Raw genomic sequence first — 19,982 nt, forward strand, 5'->3', positions numbered from 1 at the left:
AACCTGCTGTCTCGGGGTGGGGGGGGGGGGGATTCTGAAGATTAACAATTGTTGTGTTTTCTTTGTCTCTCTCTAAATAAGGCCTTATCCCATGACCCTGACACCTAACATTGCAAAAGGAATACTCGCTGGAGTTTAGGAGAATGAGGGGAGAACCTCATTGAAACATACAGAATAGTGAAAGGCTTGGATACAGTGGATGTGGAGAGGATGTTTCCACTTGTGGGAGATTCAAGGAAGAGGTCGTAGCCTCAGAATTAAAGGACTTTCATTTAGGAAGGAGATGAGGAATTTCAGGGTGATGAATCCTTTGAATCCTTTGCCAAAGTCAGTGGACATTTTTAAGGCAGAGTTAGATAGATTTTTTGGTTACTATGGGTGTCAGAGGTTATGGAGAGAAGGCAGGAGAATGGGGTTAGGAGAGACAGATCAGCCATGATTGAATGGCGGAATAGACTTGATGGGCCGAACGGCCTAATTCTACTCCTATCACTTCTGACCTTATGAATAGATCTCAGCCTGTTCGGGCCGTCAGAGTGCGGCTACCCCCTCCCCTGGTTGTAGTTCTCCGGCTGGCCTGGGGTTGTCGCTGTCGCTCTGCCCGGTGGAGGCGGCGGTGGCGGTTGATGGCGGGTGACGGGCCGGCCTGGCCGCGGATCCTTCTCCTCGGCGACTCCATCACTCAGGTAGGGCGGGCGGGCTGAGGAAATGCCTCTCCCTCAGCCCGGGACCGGGAGCCGGGAGGGGAGGGGCGGTGGCGGCGCCGTTACCGGTGAGCGGAGCCTGCGGCCGGGGGGAGAACGCTGGTCCCCGGCTCCAAGCAGCTGGCGACCCCGGTGTTTAAGGAGCAAACACGGGCCTTTGGAGCAGAGTCGAGTGGTTGAATCGGGCAGTGGGGTTAAAGCACAGCAGCAGCAGAAGGGAAACAGAGTCAGACAACACGGATGCAACTCTTCTAATCCACCCAAGGTCTCTCTCTGAGATAATCCCATTTGGTACAATTGGTCCATAAATCCTTTCCAATACATGCACCTGTCCACATGTCCAGCAAATGTTTCCAGCAACGGGACAGTCTAGGGCCAGGGGCACACACAGCTCCAGAATAAATGTGTAAGAAGGAACTGCAGATGCTGCTTTACACCGAAGATAGACACAGAAAGCTGGAGTAGTTCAGCGGGACAGGCAGCATCTGTGGAGAGGAGGAATGGGTCGGGTCGAGACACTTCTCCAGACTGGTTAGGGATAACGAGAGATATATCCGATGATGTGGAGAGATAAAGGACAATGAATGAAAGATACCAAAGAGTAACGATGATAAAGGAAACAAGCTGTTTGTTCAGATTCAGATTCAATTTCAGATTCAATTTTCATTGTCATTGTCAGTGTACAGTACAGAGACAACGAAATGCATTGTACAGAGACAACGAATTGTTGGATGGAAATGAGAAGGTGGTGTGACTTGGGTGGGGGAGGGATAGGGAGAGAGGGAATGACGGGGCTACCTGAAGTGAGAGTAATCAATATTCATACCACTGGGCTGTAAATGTTGCCCAAGCAAAATATGAGATGCTGTTCCTCCAATTTGCATTTAGCCTCGCTCTGACAATGGAGGAGACCTAGGACAGAAAGGTCTGTGTAGGAATGGGAAGGAGAATTAAAGTGTTCAGCAACCGGGAGATCAGGTTGGTTCACCTGGGCTGAGCGAATGTGTTCCGATCGCCCAGTCTGCGTTTGGTCTGCCGGTTTATAAGAGTCCTCATCTTGAACAACGGATACAGTAGATGAGGTTGGAGGAGGTGCAAGTGAACTTCTGCCTAACCTGAAAGGACCGTTGAGGTCCCTGGACAGAGTCAAGGGAGGAGGTAAAGGGACAGGTGTTGTATCTTCTGCGGTTGCAGGGGAAAGTACCTGGAGAGGAGGTGGTTTGGGTGGGAAGGGATAAGTTAACCAGGGAGTTGCAGAGGGAACGGTCTCTGCAGAAGGCGGAAAGGGGTGGAGATGGGAAAATGTGGCTAGTGGTGGGATCTGGTTGGAGGTGGCGGAAATTTTGGTGGATTATGTGTTGTGTGCAACAGCTGAATGGACCTATCTTTAGAATGGAGATGAGGAGGCATTTCTTTAGCCAGAAGGTGGTGAATCTGTGGAATTCATTGCCATAGACGACTGGGGAGGCCAAGTAATTGAGTATTTTTAAAGTGAAGATTGATAGGTTCTTGATTAGTATGGGTTTCAAAGGTTAAAGGCGAAGGCAGGAGAATGGGATTATGAGGGAAAAATGGATCAGCCATGATCGAATGGTAGAGCAGACTCGATGGGCTGAATTTCCTACTTTTCCTCCTATGTCTTATGAACTTATGAAATGTTGTTTTGTTTATTATTGTCAAGTGTATCAAGGTACAGTGAAAAGCTTTTTGTTGCATGCAATCGGGTCCGTGAAAAGACTACATGATTGCATGTCTTGAGAGCAGTCAGTATTATGGTTGAAGTGGTGCTGAAGGTCCTGACGTGTATGAAGTTAAACAAATCTCCCGGACCAGATCAAATATATCCGAGGACACGGTTGGGAAACTAGAGAGGAAATGTTGGAAGCCCCGGCTGAAATTTACGAGTTGTAAATACAGGAGAGGTGACAGAAGACAGTGGGAAATGTTGTGCCTCCTGAGAGGGTTGCTACTTGAACTGGAGCTGAGGGAACAGTAGGCTGGTCTTATGGATATAAAGAAATCAAATAAGCATGAAAGTTAATAGAAAGTCGGGAGATGGATGAGAGTTAAGGGCCTGTCCCACTTGGGCGACCTAATCCATGCGTTCTGGCGAGTTTGCCCTCGACTTGTACTCGGAGCATGGTCGACACGAGGTCGCAGGAGGTCTTCGTAACTCTCCTTCATGCTCGAGAGTGGCCTCCGCGTACTCGAGGCCTCAGCTAGGTTGCGGCGTTTTTTTCAATATGTTAAAAAATGCCCGCGAGTAAGAAAAGGTGGCCATCCAAAAAAATCAATACTTTTTTTACTCGTATGTTTAGTCGTAGTAGGTCGGCATATTAGTCGTAGGTAGTCGTAGATAGTCTTCATCATAGTCGAAGGGAAGTCGTCTTCACTCTCCACTATTGGGTGTCCAATTTTCCCGAAGCTAGTCGTAGCTAGTCGTAGCTGGTCTTCAACATAGTCGATGGAGGTCGAAGGAGGTCTTCTACATATCCGAAGGAGGTCTTCTACATATCATTTTTTTCAAACTCTTCTAAACTCGCCAATTAGGTCGCCCAAGTGGGACAGCCCCTTAAGTTAGACCAGGGAGAATATGTAGGAGAGGTTGGTCTGGTAGAGGCAAAGTAGGTGGAGAAAACAGGAACAGCTGATTGAATGTTCGCTGACAGACATATTAGAAGCTTGTATTTGGTGTTAGCAGTGAAGTTGTGACAAAGTTATAAAAACTTAAAAGAAAAGATTAACTTTTTAAAAATTATTGATGATGATGATGATCAACATTATCATCAACTTAAAAAGACTTGCATTTACATGGTACATTTGCAGGCCCAATTCCTACCATACAACTATCTGCATGACAAGCTCCCACATGGCAATATATCCCTTGGAAATGTTGATAAATACACTTCTTCAACTAATACCATGGGAATGGTTCTGTCTACCTTTATTTTTGTGTATTCTGCCTTGCTGCAAACCGTGGCGCAGCTGTAGAGTTGCTGCCTTACAGCGCTTGCAGCGCCAAAGACCCGGATTCAATCCCGACTATGGATGCTGTCTGTATGGAATTTGTACGTTCTTCCCATGACTGCGTTGGTTTTCTCCGTGATCTTCAGTTTCCTCCCACACTCCAAAGACGCACAGGTATGTAGGTTAATTGGCTTGGTGTATGTGTAAATTGTCACTAGTGTGTGTAGGATGTGCGAGGTTTAAACTAAACTAAACTAATAGCAAAGGTGTTACCCATATGTGCTTGGAATATGTGCCCATGATAAGGGTTTTTTTGCATAACTGGAAAATGTCATTTTGTCCTGTGCATAGCAGCTGTCTGCAAGTGACCCACCTCATGCCAGCTCACAACATCCCTATTCCCCTTTTCATTGTTAGCCCACTACCCTTTTAAAACAGTGTGGATTCTGCATTCTTCATTGCTTCATTGCTATCTATGTTTGAATAATTAATCCTCTGTAAAATAAACAATACCATACAATTTATTGTCATTTGAACCTCAATGAAGTTCAAACAAAATTTGGTTTCTGCAGTCATACAAGAAAAGAACCAAGACACACACCAACACAATTTACACAAACATCCATCACAGTAAATCTCCTCACTCTCCCCTGCTCTCCATTCTTCTCCCGATGTTAAAGCCCCCGGCGGGCGATGGCAAGTCCCATGGCCATTAAGACCACGCCAGGCAATGTAAGACCCTGCCCGAGTCTTGATGTTGGATCCCCCGGCGGGTGCTGGCAAGTCCCGCGGCCGTTTAAGCTGTGCCGGGTGATGTAAGGCCCCGCTCCGGGTCGCCTTCAACCCCGCAATTCGGGCGGGAGAAGTTGCCGTTGCGGGAGCTCCGAAAAGCGGTCTCCCACCAAGGATCCACGAGCTCCCGATGTTACCGTCCACCGGGCCTGCGGCTGGAGCCTCTGAAGCTCCGGAGTCGAGTCACAGCCACCCGCCACCACAGCTCCCCACGCTCCGAAGCCGGTCAGCCCCACGGTGGTAAGTCCGCACGCTCCGCGACTGGAGCCCCCAGGTCGTTCTGGCTGGAGGCCTCTCCACGGTGCTAGGCCCCAACGACAATGGAGACCTGACAGGGAAACGGTCAGGTCTCCCGTGCAGGGAAGAGATTTTTAAAAATCCCCCCCCCCCCCCGCACATACACAGTTAAAAACAATAAAAAACCACTATAACCATACACTAAACGGGACAAGACAAAATTCTGACGGACTGCAGAGGCCGCTGCAATGTCGGTCGTGCCACCTGGAACAATACGTTGTATCTTAACCTGGAAATATATATCCCAGGCATTTAATATAATTAGCAACATCAAATCAAATAAAGTGATAAATGAGATGTGAAAGATTGATTTAAAGAAGTCTATTTTTGGATCTTAAAGGAAGGGATGGAGGTGTCAAGGGATTTGAAAATGGATAGGGCATTCTCAGTGTGGAGGGTTCCTGCGACCTTGTGCAACCGCTGGTTCTACAAATCAGGGCTGTTGATTCAGTCTGAAAGACACATGATGCATGATGTTGCTGAGAGTGCAATGGCCTACATACCAAACAACATGGTATTTGTCTTACGGAAATTGTGACATTTTGTAAGGCCATCCATCCATATCTTGTTCACAGTAACCTGTATATAAAGGAGAGGACGTACTGCATTGATGATTTTCAGGTTTCATTTACATTTCTTTAGCTGATATGTCACATTTAGAACTCCTGGTGCCAGGATCCAAGAGGTCATCTGATAGGAGCAAAATTAGGCCATTCGGCCCATCAAGTCTACTCCACCCTTCAATCATGGCTGATCTGTCTCTCCTAACTAACCCCATCCTCCTGCCTTCAGCCCCATAGCCCATGACACCCATATTAATCAAGAATCTATCTCTGTCTTAAAAATATCCATTGACAAGGCCTCAAAGTGTCTACAGGACATTATCATGTGGGAGGGTGAGCAGCCAGAAGTAGTGCACGTTGGCACAAATGACATTGGTAGGAAAAGGGATTAAGTTCTGCAGAGTGAATATAGGGAGTTAAACAAAAGATTAAAAAGCAGGACCTCGAGGAAAGTACTTCTGGTGTTGGTGGGGATAGGAATAGGAGGGCAGGGTGGCTTAATGCATGGCTGAGGAGTTGGTGCATCTCTTCTAGGGCAGAGATAATTTATATAAGAGGGACAGGTTGCACCTGAATGGAGGAAGACCAATATCCTTGCACAGAAGTTCCCTCGTGCTATATGGGAGGGTTTAAACCAGAGTGGCATGAGGATGGGAACTAGAGTAGAAGGTCAGCAAATGTAAGAACTGATGGGATGTTAGAGATTAAAACCAGTAAATCTCAAAGCAAGGACAGGCAGGGAGAGGTAAAGGAATATGGTCAAACTGATGGGCTGAAGTGTGTTAATTTTAACGGATGATTATCGTGGGTAAAGCAGACAAACTTAGAGCCTGTATCCATGCTTAGAAATATGATGTGGCCATTGCAGAGAGTTGGTTGGGAGAGAGGCACGACGGGCAGCCCAACGTTGCAGGGTTTCAATGTTTGAAACATAATAGAGAGTGAGGTAAAAGACATAAGAGTTGCTTTACTAAATCAGGGAGACAACCACCGCAGCACTCAGAGAGGACATACTGGGTAGAGCTCATAAATAAGAAAGGTGCATTCACTATAAGGGGAGTGTGTTATAGGCCCTTCCAATAGCCAGTGGGAGATTGAGGGAGATATGTAGACAGATTAAGGAAAGAAAAAAAACACAACAGGGTTGTCACTTTAACTTCCCCAATATTGACTGGTATTTAGTGAAAAGGGAGCTGGGTAGAATGTGTTAGGTATCTCCAAAAGAGTTTCCTGAAACAGTTTGTGGATAATCCAACCCGAAGAGGGACCATATTGAACCGAGCCTGGCCAGGTGACCAGTGTTTCAGTGGAAGAATATTTTGGGAACATTGATCACAACTGCAGAGGTTTCAAGATAGTTATGAAAGGATAAATCTGGATTTGGGGAAAAGGAAGGCACTAAATTAGGGTGAAGCAGATTTGGGTAAAGCAGATTAGTAGGCAAGAGCTAATCTACTTTAGGCAGGAAGGTAAATTGAAAAAATTGTTATTGGGTAATTCCACATCTGACATGTGGGAGAAGGAACCACAGATGCTGGTTTACACTGATGATAGACGCAAAATGCTGGAATAACTCAGCGGGTCAGGCAGCATCTCTGGAGAGAAGGAATAGGTGATGTTTCAGGTTGAGTCCCTTTATCAGTCTGACAAAGGGTTTCCAGCACTTTTCCGTTACTCCAGCATTTTGTGTTTATCCTCTGTCATGTGGGAGATGTTTAAAGGCCTGCTGGTCAGAGTTCAGGACTGACATCAACTAGTAAACAGGAAGGATAAGGATGGCAAAGTAAAGGAACCTTGGATAACCAAAGCGGTTGTAAATCTGGTCAAAAAGAAATAGGAAGCGTATGTAAGGTTTAGAAAGATGAAATCAGCCAAGGCTTTTGAGGAATTTAAAGCAAGCAGAAAATAATTAGAATTAGGCAATTAAAAAGACCAAAAGGAGCCATGGAATGTCATTGGCAAGTCAGATTAAAGAAAATCTCGCGGCTTTTTATACACAAAGGAGAAGGGTGATTGCTCAAGTATAAAGGAGGGAATTTAAATCAGGTGAAGTAGGCGAGGTACTAAATGAGTACTTTGGAATCTGTTTTTACCAGGGAAAATAGCATGAAGGGCAATGCGATCTGTGTATAGAATGTGAATATGCAAGGGCTACTTGAGATCAAGGAGGAGGTCATGGGGCACTTGGACATTAAGGTGGATAAATCTCCAGGGCTGATTCAGGCTGATCTAGAAGATTAACGTTCATGGGATCCACAATGACTTTGTTGTTTGGATCTAGAACTGACGCGCATAGAAGACAGAAATTTGTGATGGGTGTTATTCTGGCTTGAACTGTGATGTTCTGTAGGGATCTGTGCTGGGACCTCTGTTGTTTGTGACCGATGTATGTATATGTTTGTATATTTGTGTGTGTCTGTTTATATTTATATATATAGATTTATAAAAATGACTTGGATGTAAATGTAGATGAGATGGATAGACCACACCAAAACTAACTGCCAGGGGTGTTTGTGGAGGCGTACGATAGTGGTATTTCAAATGCTTTGGATAGGCACATGGATATGCAGGAAATTGAGGAATATGGATCACATTCAGACAGAGATTAGTTTAACGACACCATGCTCAGTGGAGGTATTGTGGGCCGAAGGGCCTTATATCGTGCTGCACTGTTCCATGTTCTTAAATATTCTACATATCATTCCTGGACATGTTCCTTTCCCACATGTGAGTCTCTCTTTAAAATATCAAGGTTGACTAAGCGGTTCCTGGTGCTTCGTCGCTCTTACTCTGGTGATGGTGTTAAACTGAGTTCTTTTGTTAATCTAAATTCAAGAAAACTTGACTCAAACACTTGTTGCTGCCGAAATCAATTCTTTATTGCAGCCCTGCGATAATTCTCTGAACCTTCCAACACAGAGCCAACAGCTCCGGGGCAGGCTCAGAGAACTAGTAGCTCTGATACAAACTCAAGGCATTATATAGGTATTAGACATTTGTGATACAGAGGGTATGGCAAACTAGTAACCAATCATCTGAGTCCTTCCGGTGATTTACAACAGTAGTCACATGACCCCCCTTCTCCTGCCTCATTTTATAACCCTCGTTAGCCTTGTGGTTTTTAACTTTGTTCAGAATCATTTTTCTACAAAATGAAACTACAGTAGACTGAATTATGAGAGACCACTCCTCAAAATGTAAGATACACATATACTACAATGATCACACAAGTCATACAAACAAAACACATTTTCCATACCAAGAAGATAGATATTTCTACAGATCTAAACAAGGTCTAATGTTTACAACCCTATTTAGACATAATACATTTCACAAATAGTTTCACTACAATTTACATAGTTTAAAATACTATTACCTATGTATTACAAACATTAAGTATATAAGTTCACCTTATTACACAGATTTGTAAGTTTAATTCCAAACACACACCTCCCAACTTCCAAGTATACATGGGTCGTATAACTGTCAACTTAATTGATGATAAGTGTTTCGTACCAACATACAACTTCATTCTAACTTAGTCTCCCCTTCTCCTGCTATCTCTGGGAGATGGAATTCCAATCTCATCTGCTGGGCCTCTTTACGAACATTACAGAACAAAGGGAAAATCACAGCTTCAGACCACTAACTCAAAGCACAGTCGCCTCTTCGACTTTCTATAAACATGTCAAACTTATACGAAGGTCACATAACCATCAATCTGATTATTTCCCCTTCAAGCGACCGTACTCCCTTGCACACACATCCGATCCCTTATCTCAACATAATTATAATTCAACAGCCAAAGCTGAATTACAGAATCTATTCTATTCCAGCCTTGGGTCTCGGACTTAGTATAAACAGCCATAAACCCTTATATGTCACACCCGGAGCTCAGGAATGTGCCATAAAGGAAGAGCAAATGGGCTATGACCAAATGGCCTATGACCTAAGAAGGTGCCCTATTAACAAACTACTCTCTGAACACAAGATTATACCAAATACAACTTCTTACAGCGTTATAATTGCCTCAAAGCAATAAACAAAGCTATGCATGTTCAGATTAGCGTTTCCATGTTTTGATAAACCACTTGTTCCCTGTGTGTGTTTCTTTGTACTTTATTTCTTGCAGGGACATGTGTTTCTGAAAGCCTTAAGCTTTTCTCTTGCAACATGTCATAGCTTATATGAAAGTTATTATCCGAGCAGTTCTATTATATATTTCCTCATTGGGATCCAGTGACTCTCCTCAAGTTGACAGATATGTTTTTCTCTCTATTCATTTTTAAATCATAGACGAGATTTGTATTACCATAATCCAAAAGCACGATCGTTTAATCTTGAAATCCATGGTTATAGAAAATCCAAAAACCGCAATTATTCAAATTGTTTTAAATAGGGTGGCACAGCGGTAGAGTTGCTGCCTTACAGCCCCAGAGACCCGGGTTCAATCCTGACTATGGGGGCTGTCTATACGGTGTGCGTACATTCCCCCTATGACCACGTGGGTTTTCTCCGAAATCTTCGTTTTCCTTCCACACTCCAAAGATGTACGGGTTTGTAGGTTAATTGGCTAATTGGTATAAGTGAAAATTGTCCCTGGTGTGGGTAGTGTTAATGTGCGGGAATTGTTGGTCGGTGCGGACTCGGTGGGCCGAATGGCCTGTTTCCGTGCTGTATCTCTAAACTAAACTAAAAAGCACAAGGTTGGAACCTAGTATAATTAATAAAAATGTGTTTATCTTCTTCCAATATTTTTATGTTCACTGAAGGAAGAAAATAAAGAAAATAGAGGTTTGATTTCCAGATAAATCTTCCAAGTACTTCCTTTGACTTTTTTTTTAAAAACATTTCCTTCTGTGACAGTGTAGATTTTCTCAACTGTGAGAAAAGATCACCAAGTCACTGTGTTGGTCAGAAGCTATCGTATTGGCTCATTGTTCGTTATAGTCTAGCATGAGGCCAGTATAATGAAGGGAGAAGGAACCCATGTGGAATATAAGCTGCAACAGTGGCTCTGTCACATGAACCAGAGCAGCACCAACTGCTTGTTACAATGCAGTATGCTCGTAATAGAATCAAAGTTGCTCAGATTGAAGCTACACTGGGCTGTTGAGTGTAGAGTTTATGCAAGCTCCCTCAGTACAAGGCATCAGTGATTCCGGGACAGCCAGCTGAATAGTGCAGACATGCAACTAGATTAAAAGTACAATTTAAAAGTAGTTGAGAGATGAAAACCAAAATAGTTTCAACTGGCAGAGGACATACCTCTGATTGTTTAAAAGTTGATTTTATCCATCTTGGAGGAAGACTGAATGGATATGGCAATGATGCATGCAAAGATTAGATGGTGTTAACACTTTTAATCTTTCTAGTGAGTGGCAGAATTTAGTGGAGCATTGGATAAGTCGGTGCACGAACCAGGGATCCCAGCAAAATATGTTTGAAGCCTCTCTGTACATTATTAACAAACTTTAAAGTGCACTTTGATGTCGTGCAGGAATGGCACATAAGCAAGATTTCAAGAGTTTTGTTCGGCGTGGATATTGATGTGTTATTACAAGTAGTCATTTTAAGAAGGATAGTGTTTAAGAAGGAACTGCAGATGCTGCTCTACATCGGTGAGACCAAGTGTAGGCTTGGCGATCGTTTCGCCGAACACCTCTGCTCAGTTCGCAATAACCAACCTGATCTCCTGGTGGCTCAGCACTTCCAACTCCCCCTCCCATTCCGAATCCGACCTTTCTGTCCTCTGCCTCCTCCATGGCCAGAGTGAGGACCACCGTAAATTGGAGGAGCAGCACCTCATATTTCGCTTGGGCAGTTTGCACCCCAACGGTATGAACATTGACTTCTCTAATTTCAGTTAGTCCTTACTTTCTCCTCCCCTTCTCAGCTGTCCCTCAGCCCACTGGCTCCTCCTCTTCCTTTCTTCCTTCTGCCCCTCCACCCTCACATCAGTCTGAAGAAGCGTTTTGGCCCAAAACGTTGTCTATTTCCTTCGCTCCATAGACGCTGCCTCACCCGTTGAGTTTCTCCAGCATTTTTGTCTACCTTAAGAAGGATAGTGTTTGCTTGATTCACTAATTTTATGTTGATGTTGTTAACCCAGTTGTGACAATATTTTGCAGAAATTTTAATCACATCACCTTCAAACAAGTAAGTTGGTTAGAGGTTTGATCTTATGCTAACAAATGCATTGATTGAACAAAATCCAAATCACTGATTTGATGAGCCACGGAATCCACAAGGTTCCTTGTATTGAAGCTGGTCTAGGGAAATGGTCTGAGGAAGGATCTCAAACCGAAACATCACCTATTCCTTTTCTCCTGAGATGCTGTCAGACCCGCTGAGTTACTCCTGCTTTTCGTGTCTATTAATGGTTCTCAGGCTGTTGATCACTTTTATATGAAAGCCATTGGTCAGAACGGGTTCAATGGTGTTTTATTGTCACCTGTGTCGCAGCACAGTGAAATTCATTTTTTGTATACAGTTCTTAGATACTTAAGGACTTAGATACATCTTAAATAAACATCCCAGATACAGTACAAGTGTATAGCAGTAGTACACTGATACAGGATCAACAGATTTGGCACAATTTTCAAGTCTCAGCTGTTGTTAGGTGTTCCACACAGCTGCAGGTCGCATCCAGTCCATGCGCTTGATGCCCGATCCAGCCGAGCCTCCACCGTCGAGGTGCAGGTTTGTTTACCGGTCCTCTCTTCCGATTCCCTCCTCTCTGGTCCACGGAGTGAGCGGGGGCCGGGCTCGGCAGCTTCCCGGTTCCACGGCAGCAAGCCAGGCCTGTTTTGGCGGATATGGCCGTGGCACATCAGGGTCTTAATTTCAAGAAGGTTTGGGTGCAGCATCAGGAAAGTCTTGCTGGCGTTGGCGAGACCGTAAATTCAGCATTATGTGCAACTTTGCCTCCTTATCTGAGGAAGGACATTTGTGCTTTGGACTGGCAAAGAAGAATGTTCCTAATAGTGGGGTAGTCAAGAACCAGAAATCACAGCCTAAGATTATTGAGTATGCAATTTAGAACTGGGATAAGAAGAAATGACACCATCCACAGAAAGCAGTTGAAGCCAAATCATTTATGGGGCGTTTCAGCAAAGATACAAATCTGAATGATATGTGGTTTCAAATTTTACAAAGTGGCTGAAGGAAGAGGGAAACATTTGTTATGCAAATTTACTGAGATGATGGCACTGATATGATGCAGGAAATTGGGGACAAAAGCTGTACTTTTTTACCATCTAATTATGTGACTAATGTTTTTACTCTCAGGGTTCCTTTGAGAATGGAGGATGGGGTGCTGCAATTGCAAACAGACTTGTTAGGTAAGTTTAAAATGACTACACATTACAATAATGGCAGTGGAATTGCTATTATAAAATTGCAGTCTACCAGATTACAGTTTTTTTTACACCCGTTCATCAAAGTAATTTTGCAGGATCTTAATTTATTTTTTAACTAACGGACAGCAGCGCTGATAGTGAAATATTCTTTGATCCAGTCTTAGTTTCGAGTTTTCCACTCCCTATAAATAGGACTGGAGATATTTTTTCAACTTGGGAGAGAATTTTAGCAGCTGAAGGATGGTTGTTGTGCAGGATGTTCCAAATCCTGGTGCCGAGGAAAATGTATTGGAAAGGAATTAACAGCTGGAACAAAAAGATGCAACGAGAGAAATTTATTTTGTACTTTTTTGAAAATGAAGTGGAAGTCAGAAGGTTGGTGAAGAGAGAGGCATCAAAGAGAATTGGGGAATGCAGTGGCACAGCAGACAGTGCCCCGGGTTCAATCTTGACTTCAGGTGCGGAGTTTGCACGTTCTCCCTGTGACCGCGTGGATTTCTCTCGGGTGTTCAGGTTTCCTCACACATACCAAAGACGTGCAGCATGGTAGGTTAATTGGCTACTGTAAATTATCCCTAAGGTGTAATCTGGCAGGGGGGTTGCTGAGAATATGAGGAGAGTAGAAAGTGATCAGTGTAAATGGGTGGTTGATGGTTGGCAATAGAGTTGACCGAAGAACCTATTTCTGTGCTGGAACTCTATAAGTAGGATGAAAAGAGTGTAGATTGGAACTGGCTTGAGGATGTTAAGGAAGAATGATGTTCTGTCATGGATAAAAGTAATGGAAGGGAGTCAGGATAAGGGCAGGAGGATTCCAAAGCAAGTTAGTTTCTGGAGAGTGGAAATGGGGCAATCAAATAGGAACGTATTACAGCACTGAACCTGCCAGCAAATTATGTACTTTAAGGATGAGTAGACAGGAAGTTCACATTCTGAATGAAAATGCATCATTTACATACCAACTATTTTTTCTTGTTCTTATAATAATAATAATAATAATAATAATCTTATTTATATAGCACATTTTTAGTAAACTTGCATTGACCCCAAAGTGCTTCACATAATTACATTACATTTAGACACAGGCAAAGGTTATTGGGTGTGAAGTGTCTTGCCCCAAGGACACAACGACAGTATGCACTCCAAGCGGGATGCGAACCGGCTACCTTCCGGTCGCCAGCCGAACACTTAAGCCCATTGTGCCATCTGTCGTCCCCCAATTCACAATTATTCACAAAGTTATAATCGCATTTGTTGTAGGAAGTGTGATGTGCTGAATCGTGGTCTGTCAGGATACAATACAAAATGGGCCCTAACTGTTCTTCCAAAGATTATTACTCGGCCTACTGACAAAGGGATTATTGCCGCTGTTGTTGTCTTTTTTGGAGCAAACGACTCTGCTTTGAAAGGTAAGCACTGCATACATTATCTCTGCCCTCAAGCTTTAAAAGTCTACCTCTTTAGAAAACAATTCATGTATAAATGTGGAGTAAGGGTCTGAGCACATTTCACAGGCTGTGCTACCAACTGCTGTCAGGTGGGGGGTGGGTATAAGAAGGCTCGCTGTTCATTAACCATCAAGAAGAAGAAAATTATCAATGGTATTAGTCCAGAAGGCAGTGCAGTCACACCTGCAGCAAAATGTGTCAACATCTGTATGGGAAGAAAGATCTGAGATGGATTTCCCTTAGGAATTCTTGCTTGGTACAGGTGCACAACCTTTTATCCGAAAGCCTTGGGACCAGACACTTGTCGGATTTCGGACATTTTCGGATTTCCGAATGGAAGATTTTTAGCGTAGATTAGGTAGGTAGCGCGGGCGGCTTGAAAAGTCTGGAGCGACTGCCTCCTCCCCGGAGACCGGGGAATCATTGTAAATCATTGCATAAATGTTAGTCAGTTAGTTTGGAGGGATTTTATGTGGTGGTGGTGGGGTGGGTGGGTGAAGTGGGAAACTTTAATTCTTAGTTCCCTACCTGGTCGGCGACTCCCAACATCGCGGAGCTCGCGGCCTACCATCAGGCCTGGAGCATCATTTCCTGATGGGACCGGCGATAGCCACGGCTCCGGTGGCGGCACAGCGCTGGAACACCTTCGCGGAGCTGGCGACGCCGTGCTGGAGCTTCGGGGTGCTGGGTCCGCCGATTGGCACATCGCGACGCCCGCAGCCCCAGCTCCGCGAATGTTGGGTGAAGGCGGCCTCCGCGCCCTGGAACTTACCGCACAGCGACCCGGTAAGGCATTGCCCGCTTCCCGCTGGTATCCCAACGCCGCCGACTCCCAACATTCTCCCAACAGAGAATGATTGAAGTAAGGCTGCCTGTCCTGCAGCTGTCCGTCTTTTCACTTCTTTTTGTTTTATTTTTAGTACGTTAAAAGTGTGTTGTTGGGGGGTCTAGTCTTTTTATGTATGGGGGGGGGGGAGAAGGGGGAAACTGCTTTTCTCAGTCCCTACCTGGCTGAGAGGTGGCTTTCCTCCGAACCGCATCTTCGCCCCGTCCTCGCGGCCTACCATCAGGCCTGGAGCAGCATTTCCTGATGGGACCGGCGATAGCCACGGCTCCGGTGGCGGCACAGCGCTGGAACACCTTCGCGGAGCTGGCGACGCCGTGCTGGAGCTTCGGGGTGCTGGGTCCGCCGATTGGCACATCGCGTATCTGGGGAGCGGCCAGCCGCGGCGCTGACTTTAACATCGGGAGCCTGGGATCTCCCACCGAGATCGCCGGTGTTGGGGCTGTTGGCTTCGGGAGCCGCCGTTCCAGGTATCACAAGCCACTGAGAGGGTTCTCCCGATGCCGGAGCACCATCGTCTGGCGAGAGGGCCTAAAACATTGGGCCGCCAGCTGCGGAGGCCTCAATAGGGTGGACAAGTGGAAGAGGACTGGACTTTGTGCCTTCCCCCACAGTGGGGGGATGTTTTTATGTTTCATGTTAAATTTCTTCTTTAATGTCATGTTGTATTTTTATTAGTGTGCTGCAAGGACATCTGAATTTCCTGGAGGGGATTAATAAAGTATCTATCTAATTAGTAAAGATGCTATTAAGTGTGGTGGACTCGGATTAGATGAGGAAAGGTAGGAGTGGGTTTGAGATTAGCATAAATGTGGGAATTTGCTTACTATGAATGAATGGCCAATGGTGGACTGTAATGGGTTGGAAGCAGTCATTGGAGAGTGTCATTATATAATGTGCATCCTATACAATTATCACTACTGCACCACCTTGTGTAACTTGTCCTTTTTGGTTTGTGACCAGATGTCAACCCAGCCCAGCACATTCCTCTACCTGAATATGCTGAAAATCTGAAACATATAATCCAGTACCTGAAATCTATCGGCATTTGTGAAGACAAGGTGATCATGATAACACCGCCTCCGCTGGATGTATCGGCCTGGGAAAAGACATGCATTGCCAAGGGTAACAGCAACACGTTCATACACGGGCAATCTAATTAAATCAAATTAATGAAACATTGAAAGTTAGTTGAAGCCCAATGATTAAATTAATTAAATCTACTTTTCACTCTGTTCAGTAAGAAAGAGAGTCAAATTTCCTGCAACACTCCCACTATGCAAATATTGTTTTGATTTCTATCTTAATCAGTGTGTGTAAGATTTTTGTATAACAGCATTGTGGTTGTTACTGGATGGGCATCCAGGGTTGTGTACAATTGGTGCACAGATATGAGTGAGACTCACCCTGGCAGCTGGGAAATTAAGTAGATGTGGAATGTAATATAAATCATAACCATGAAATTACCAAAATGTTGTAAACAAAACTATGATTCCTTAGCTTTCACCGAAGGTAATCTGTCATTTTTTCCCCTTCTGTACTTTGTGTGAAACAGAAATGCAAAGCCCTGTATTCTGTTACATTTCATGAACAAATGTGAAAAAAATAAGTGGTTAAAGCTTCACCATTACATTATTCTGTCACGCAATTATATCACCTGAATATTCAAGATTTACTTTTCTGCATCTATCCTTCTCTCCCACTCTGAATCTTGGCAACCATCCAACATCAATTCCTGCTAATGGTCTACATTCATGTCACTTCTGAAATAGCATGCATGGTAGCTCCTCCCCTTATTATTCCATTCTATATTTCTCTAACTTTGAGCCCTACACGGGCAAAAACCATTACACAGTTAGAGCTGATCAGGAGTGTGCCAGCAGACACCTTGTTATCTGCTTCTCTCGTAATATCTGTGGAACTGAAGCACTACCATAGCTATCTCCGATACCTACTGCACCTTTGCTCTTAGTTTAACTAACTTCGACATTAACTTCATCAATAGCAAACTTGTAGTATAAATTGGCTGTGAGACGAATATATTCATTGAAAGTTAACAGTCAAATTAGTTTGCAAATCTCATTGACAGCACCTTGATAGTAACACACAGATTTTAATTATATTCTAATTTACCATGATAACGTCTATTTGTGTTTACTGTCATTACCAGGTAATAAATTGGACAGATGTAATTCCGTAACCAAGGAGTACACGCAGGTCTGTGTCAGGGTAGCAACAGAATGTGGAACTGATGTGCTTGATCTCTGGACTTTGATGCAAAGTGAGAATCAGGTAAGAAAAGACTAATTCATGCTTTATACTTTGAACTTGGATTTCCGGATCAAGGAGCAGTGAATGTAACACTAAGTGATAGTATCAGTGATAGTATGAACATTGACTTCTCTAATTTCAGCTAGTCCTTACTTTCTCCTCCCCTTCTCAGCTCTCCCTCAGCCCACTGGCTCCTCCTCTTCCTTTCTTCTTCCCACCCCCCACCCACAAATCAGTCTGAAGAAGGGTTTTGGCCCGAAACATCGCCTATTTCCTTCGCTCCATAGATGCTGCCTCACCCGCTGAGTTTCTCCAGCATTTTTGTCCACCTAAGTAATAGTTGTAATTTCTGAACTTCAAGTATCTCTAAGTTGTAGTTCAAGAAATTGAAAAATGTCTTTCACACTTAACCTTGGCTCTGGTCACTTCAATTTGTAAAACAGAAATAGTTAATGTATATAAAGCATATGCAACCTCTGAATCCAAATAGACGAACAATATCAGTTCTTGGTGATGATTTTCCATTAATCATTTAGTGGGAAAACACGCAACAAATGCTTTTCACTACACATCAGTACACGTGACGATAAACTAAACATAACATAATAAGCACCATTTTCCATTTCTCAAGTTATTATAAATAACAAAAGATCAAGATCGTCATAAAGAGGCAGAGGAGATTTGTGATACTTGTTGGGTTCATTAATTAGGCCAGCAGAGAGATTTAATTCCGTAAACGGTTTTTGGGAGGTGAGATTGGATAATGAGGGGAAGCAAGGAACGACTTTCCAGGAACAAACTTCCTTTCTAAAGAAAAACCTGCATATGGTGACACCATCATAGCTAGAGATAGTGGAAATTGTTAAATAATACCTGGTCAATCAAGCTAGTTGACTACACTGCTGTAAGTGGTTGAGGTTGGTTTTACGCATGCAATTTTATGACATATACTGATTAAAATTATCAATGGAACCTTAACTAATTTTACTGCAGGAAGTTGCTGTACAATAAACTATCAGCTGACAGTTATAAACGTTCTTGAGAAAGTTTAAATTTCCGACAAAATTGCAGATGATGTCACTTTCTCACGAGTGTGTATACAAGCAATGTCACCAGAACAGTACGAACAAGCCTGATATAATTATCCTCGTGACTGCCATGATCTTGAATTAGTAATCATAGAACACTGCCATTTCAGGCAGTCCAAAAAAAACTTTTAAAATCAAAATATCAATCCCAGGAAAGAACAGCAACTGTATGAAGAAAAAGATACAGTAAAATATGATAAAACATGCTTGTCGATCTCAGCTTGTGCAGTTTACCGACACAATACAGCCAATGTTATGTGACCTACAATTTACTTGCATGGTCAACAGATGTAATGACTGTTGCGACTATGAATAAATCTTACATATTCACCACCCATGTAAATTGTTTTGCATAACTTAAGGTTCTTTTCATTACATTTACAGAATTTTTCCTCCTACCTTTTGGATGGGCTACATTTATCAGAGAAAGGGAGTTCGTTTCTGGAAACACATTTGTGGCCTCTGCTTGAAAAGAGAACAGGAAATCTGCCAATGATTTTCCCACACTGGAGCGATATAGATCACCGAAACAGCCAAGCCAGTCTATTGCTGTAAATTCAACCATGTTAGGATTTGCAATATTCTTCTACATTAATCCGATTTTTAAAACAAAACATGTTCAGGGGCTAGTCAATATGATAGAGACCAATTATTTTTTTTACATCTAGCCTTAACCATTAGTGCAAGGCTACACTAAGTCATACTATGGAATCAATGTTACGATGAATTTGAAGGACAGAATATAACATACAATGAGGAAGAGTGAAAGATAGTGATCCTAGCCAAAACCATATTCTGTGGAAAGGTAAAGTAATTCCTATAACTGGAATAGGTGTCTGCAGAGGTATAAAAAAAGGTTCCAATGACCATACTGATGAAAACCCAAAACAGCAAGAAATAACATTAAGACATTTTAATTTTTTTTCCTGCTAGAAATATGTAATCACAAGCTTACTTTACTCCGGGCATCATGTTTCCCAATGATTCTACTCATAGTACCCAGTATAGAAAGTATGTCAGGTGTTCCCATTGAAAAGTGGTGACTAGTGACTTGGTTCATTTGTCATTTAAAATACCTCCATTATTATTAAAGGATGAAGAAATGTTAATAAAATGTTGAGATTTGCAAAATCTTCAAAATAAACTGATGCTAATTTAATAAGATTAGAAAAGACTTTTGTATTCTTGTGATCTACATGCACTGTTTTAAACGTTGTCAAAGAAAATACTGCTGCAAGTCTTCAGTATTGTGGTTCATATTACAATTCAAATAAACTTTTACATTTTTGATATCAAACCATCATTCGTCATTTCAACACATTATGATATTGCTGAAACCCAACTAAAAGAATAAAAGCAGATGAAAATCCATCAAATATCCATTTGGGCCCATGATACACCGTTAATGCAACCTACCCAACATTTATGACCAGAGAGTTTATCAACCCCAGCTCCTGATCACCATCAAAAACATGGGGTCAGTCATTACACCACCTGTGGATATAATGAGATTAGACTACAATTCACCCCAAAACATACAAGTAATTTGAATGCATGTTACACACTGAAAATGGAAGCTATTGTTTGCACATAGGTTGCAGGTTAATCAGTGGCCCGAATGTCCTGAGTGGCTCACTGCTACCGATC

General features: G+C 43.1%; 1 protein-coding gene across 2 annotated transcripts; it reads left to right on the top strand.

Moving 5' to 3' along the window:
- Positions 1-548: 548 nt before the first annotated feature.
- iah1 (isoamyl acetate hydrolyzing esterase 1 (putative)) lies at positions 549-19,507 on the top strand. Of its 2 annotated transcripts, XM_055635293.1 has the most exons (7): positions 606-686; positions 3,690-3,845; positions 12,614-12,666; positions 13,945-14,093; positions 15,940-16,101; positions 17,147-17,268; positions 18,720-19,507. In XM_055635293.1, the coding sequence occupies exons 2-7, from the start codon at positions 3,753-3,755 to the stop codon at positions 18,888-18,890; spliced, it is 750 nt and encodes a 249-aa protein (XP_055491268.1). In that variant the 5' UTR covers positions 606-686; positions 3,690-3,752; the 3' UTR covers positions 18,891-19,507. The 2 variants fall into 2 exon arrangements, with proteins under 2 accessions (XP_055491267.1, XP_055491268.1); XM_055635292.1 differs by lacking the exon at positions 3,690-3,845 and having other exon boundaries at positions 549-686.
- Positions 19,508-19,982: the final 475 nt, after the last annotated feature.

Source organism: Leucoraja erinacea, chromosome 5 (assembly GCF_028641065.1).
Source record: "Leucoraja erinacea ecotype New England chromosome 5, Leri_hhj_1, whole genome shotgun sequence".
Lineage (NCBI taxonomy): Eukaryota > Metazoa > Chordata > Chondrichthyes > Rajiformes > Rajidae > Leucoraja > Leucoraja erinaceus.

Excerpts from the sequence above, each read along its gene's own strand:
- iah1 (XM_055635293.1), top strand. The coding sequence starts at position 3,753 with ATGCTGTCTGTATGGAATTTGTACGTTCTTCCCATGACTGCGTTGGTT. Across the intron at positions 3,846-12,613 it reads CACACTCCAAAGACGCACAG|GGTTCCTTTGAGAATGGAGG; the intron begins GTATGTAGGTTA and ends TTTTACTCTCAG. Across the intron at positions 16,102-17,146 it reads AAAGACATGCATTGCCAAGG|GTAATAAATTGGACAGATGT; the intron begins GTAACAGCAACA and ends TGTCATTACCAG.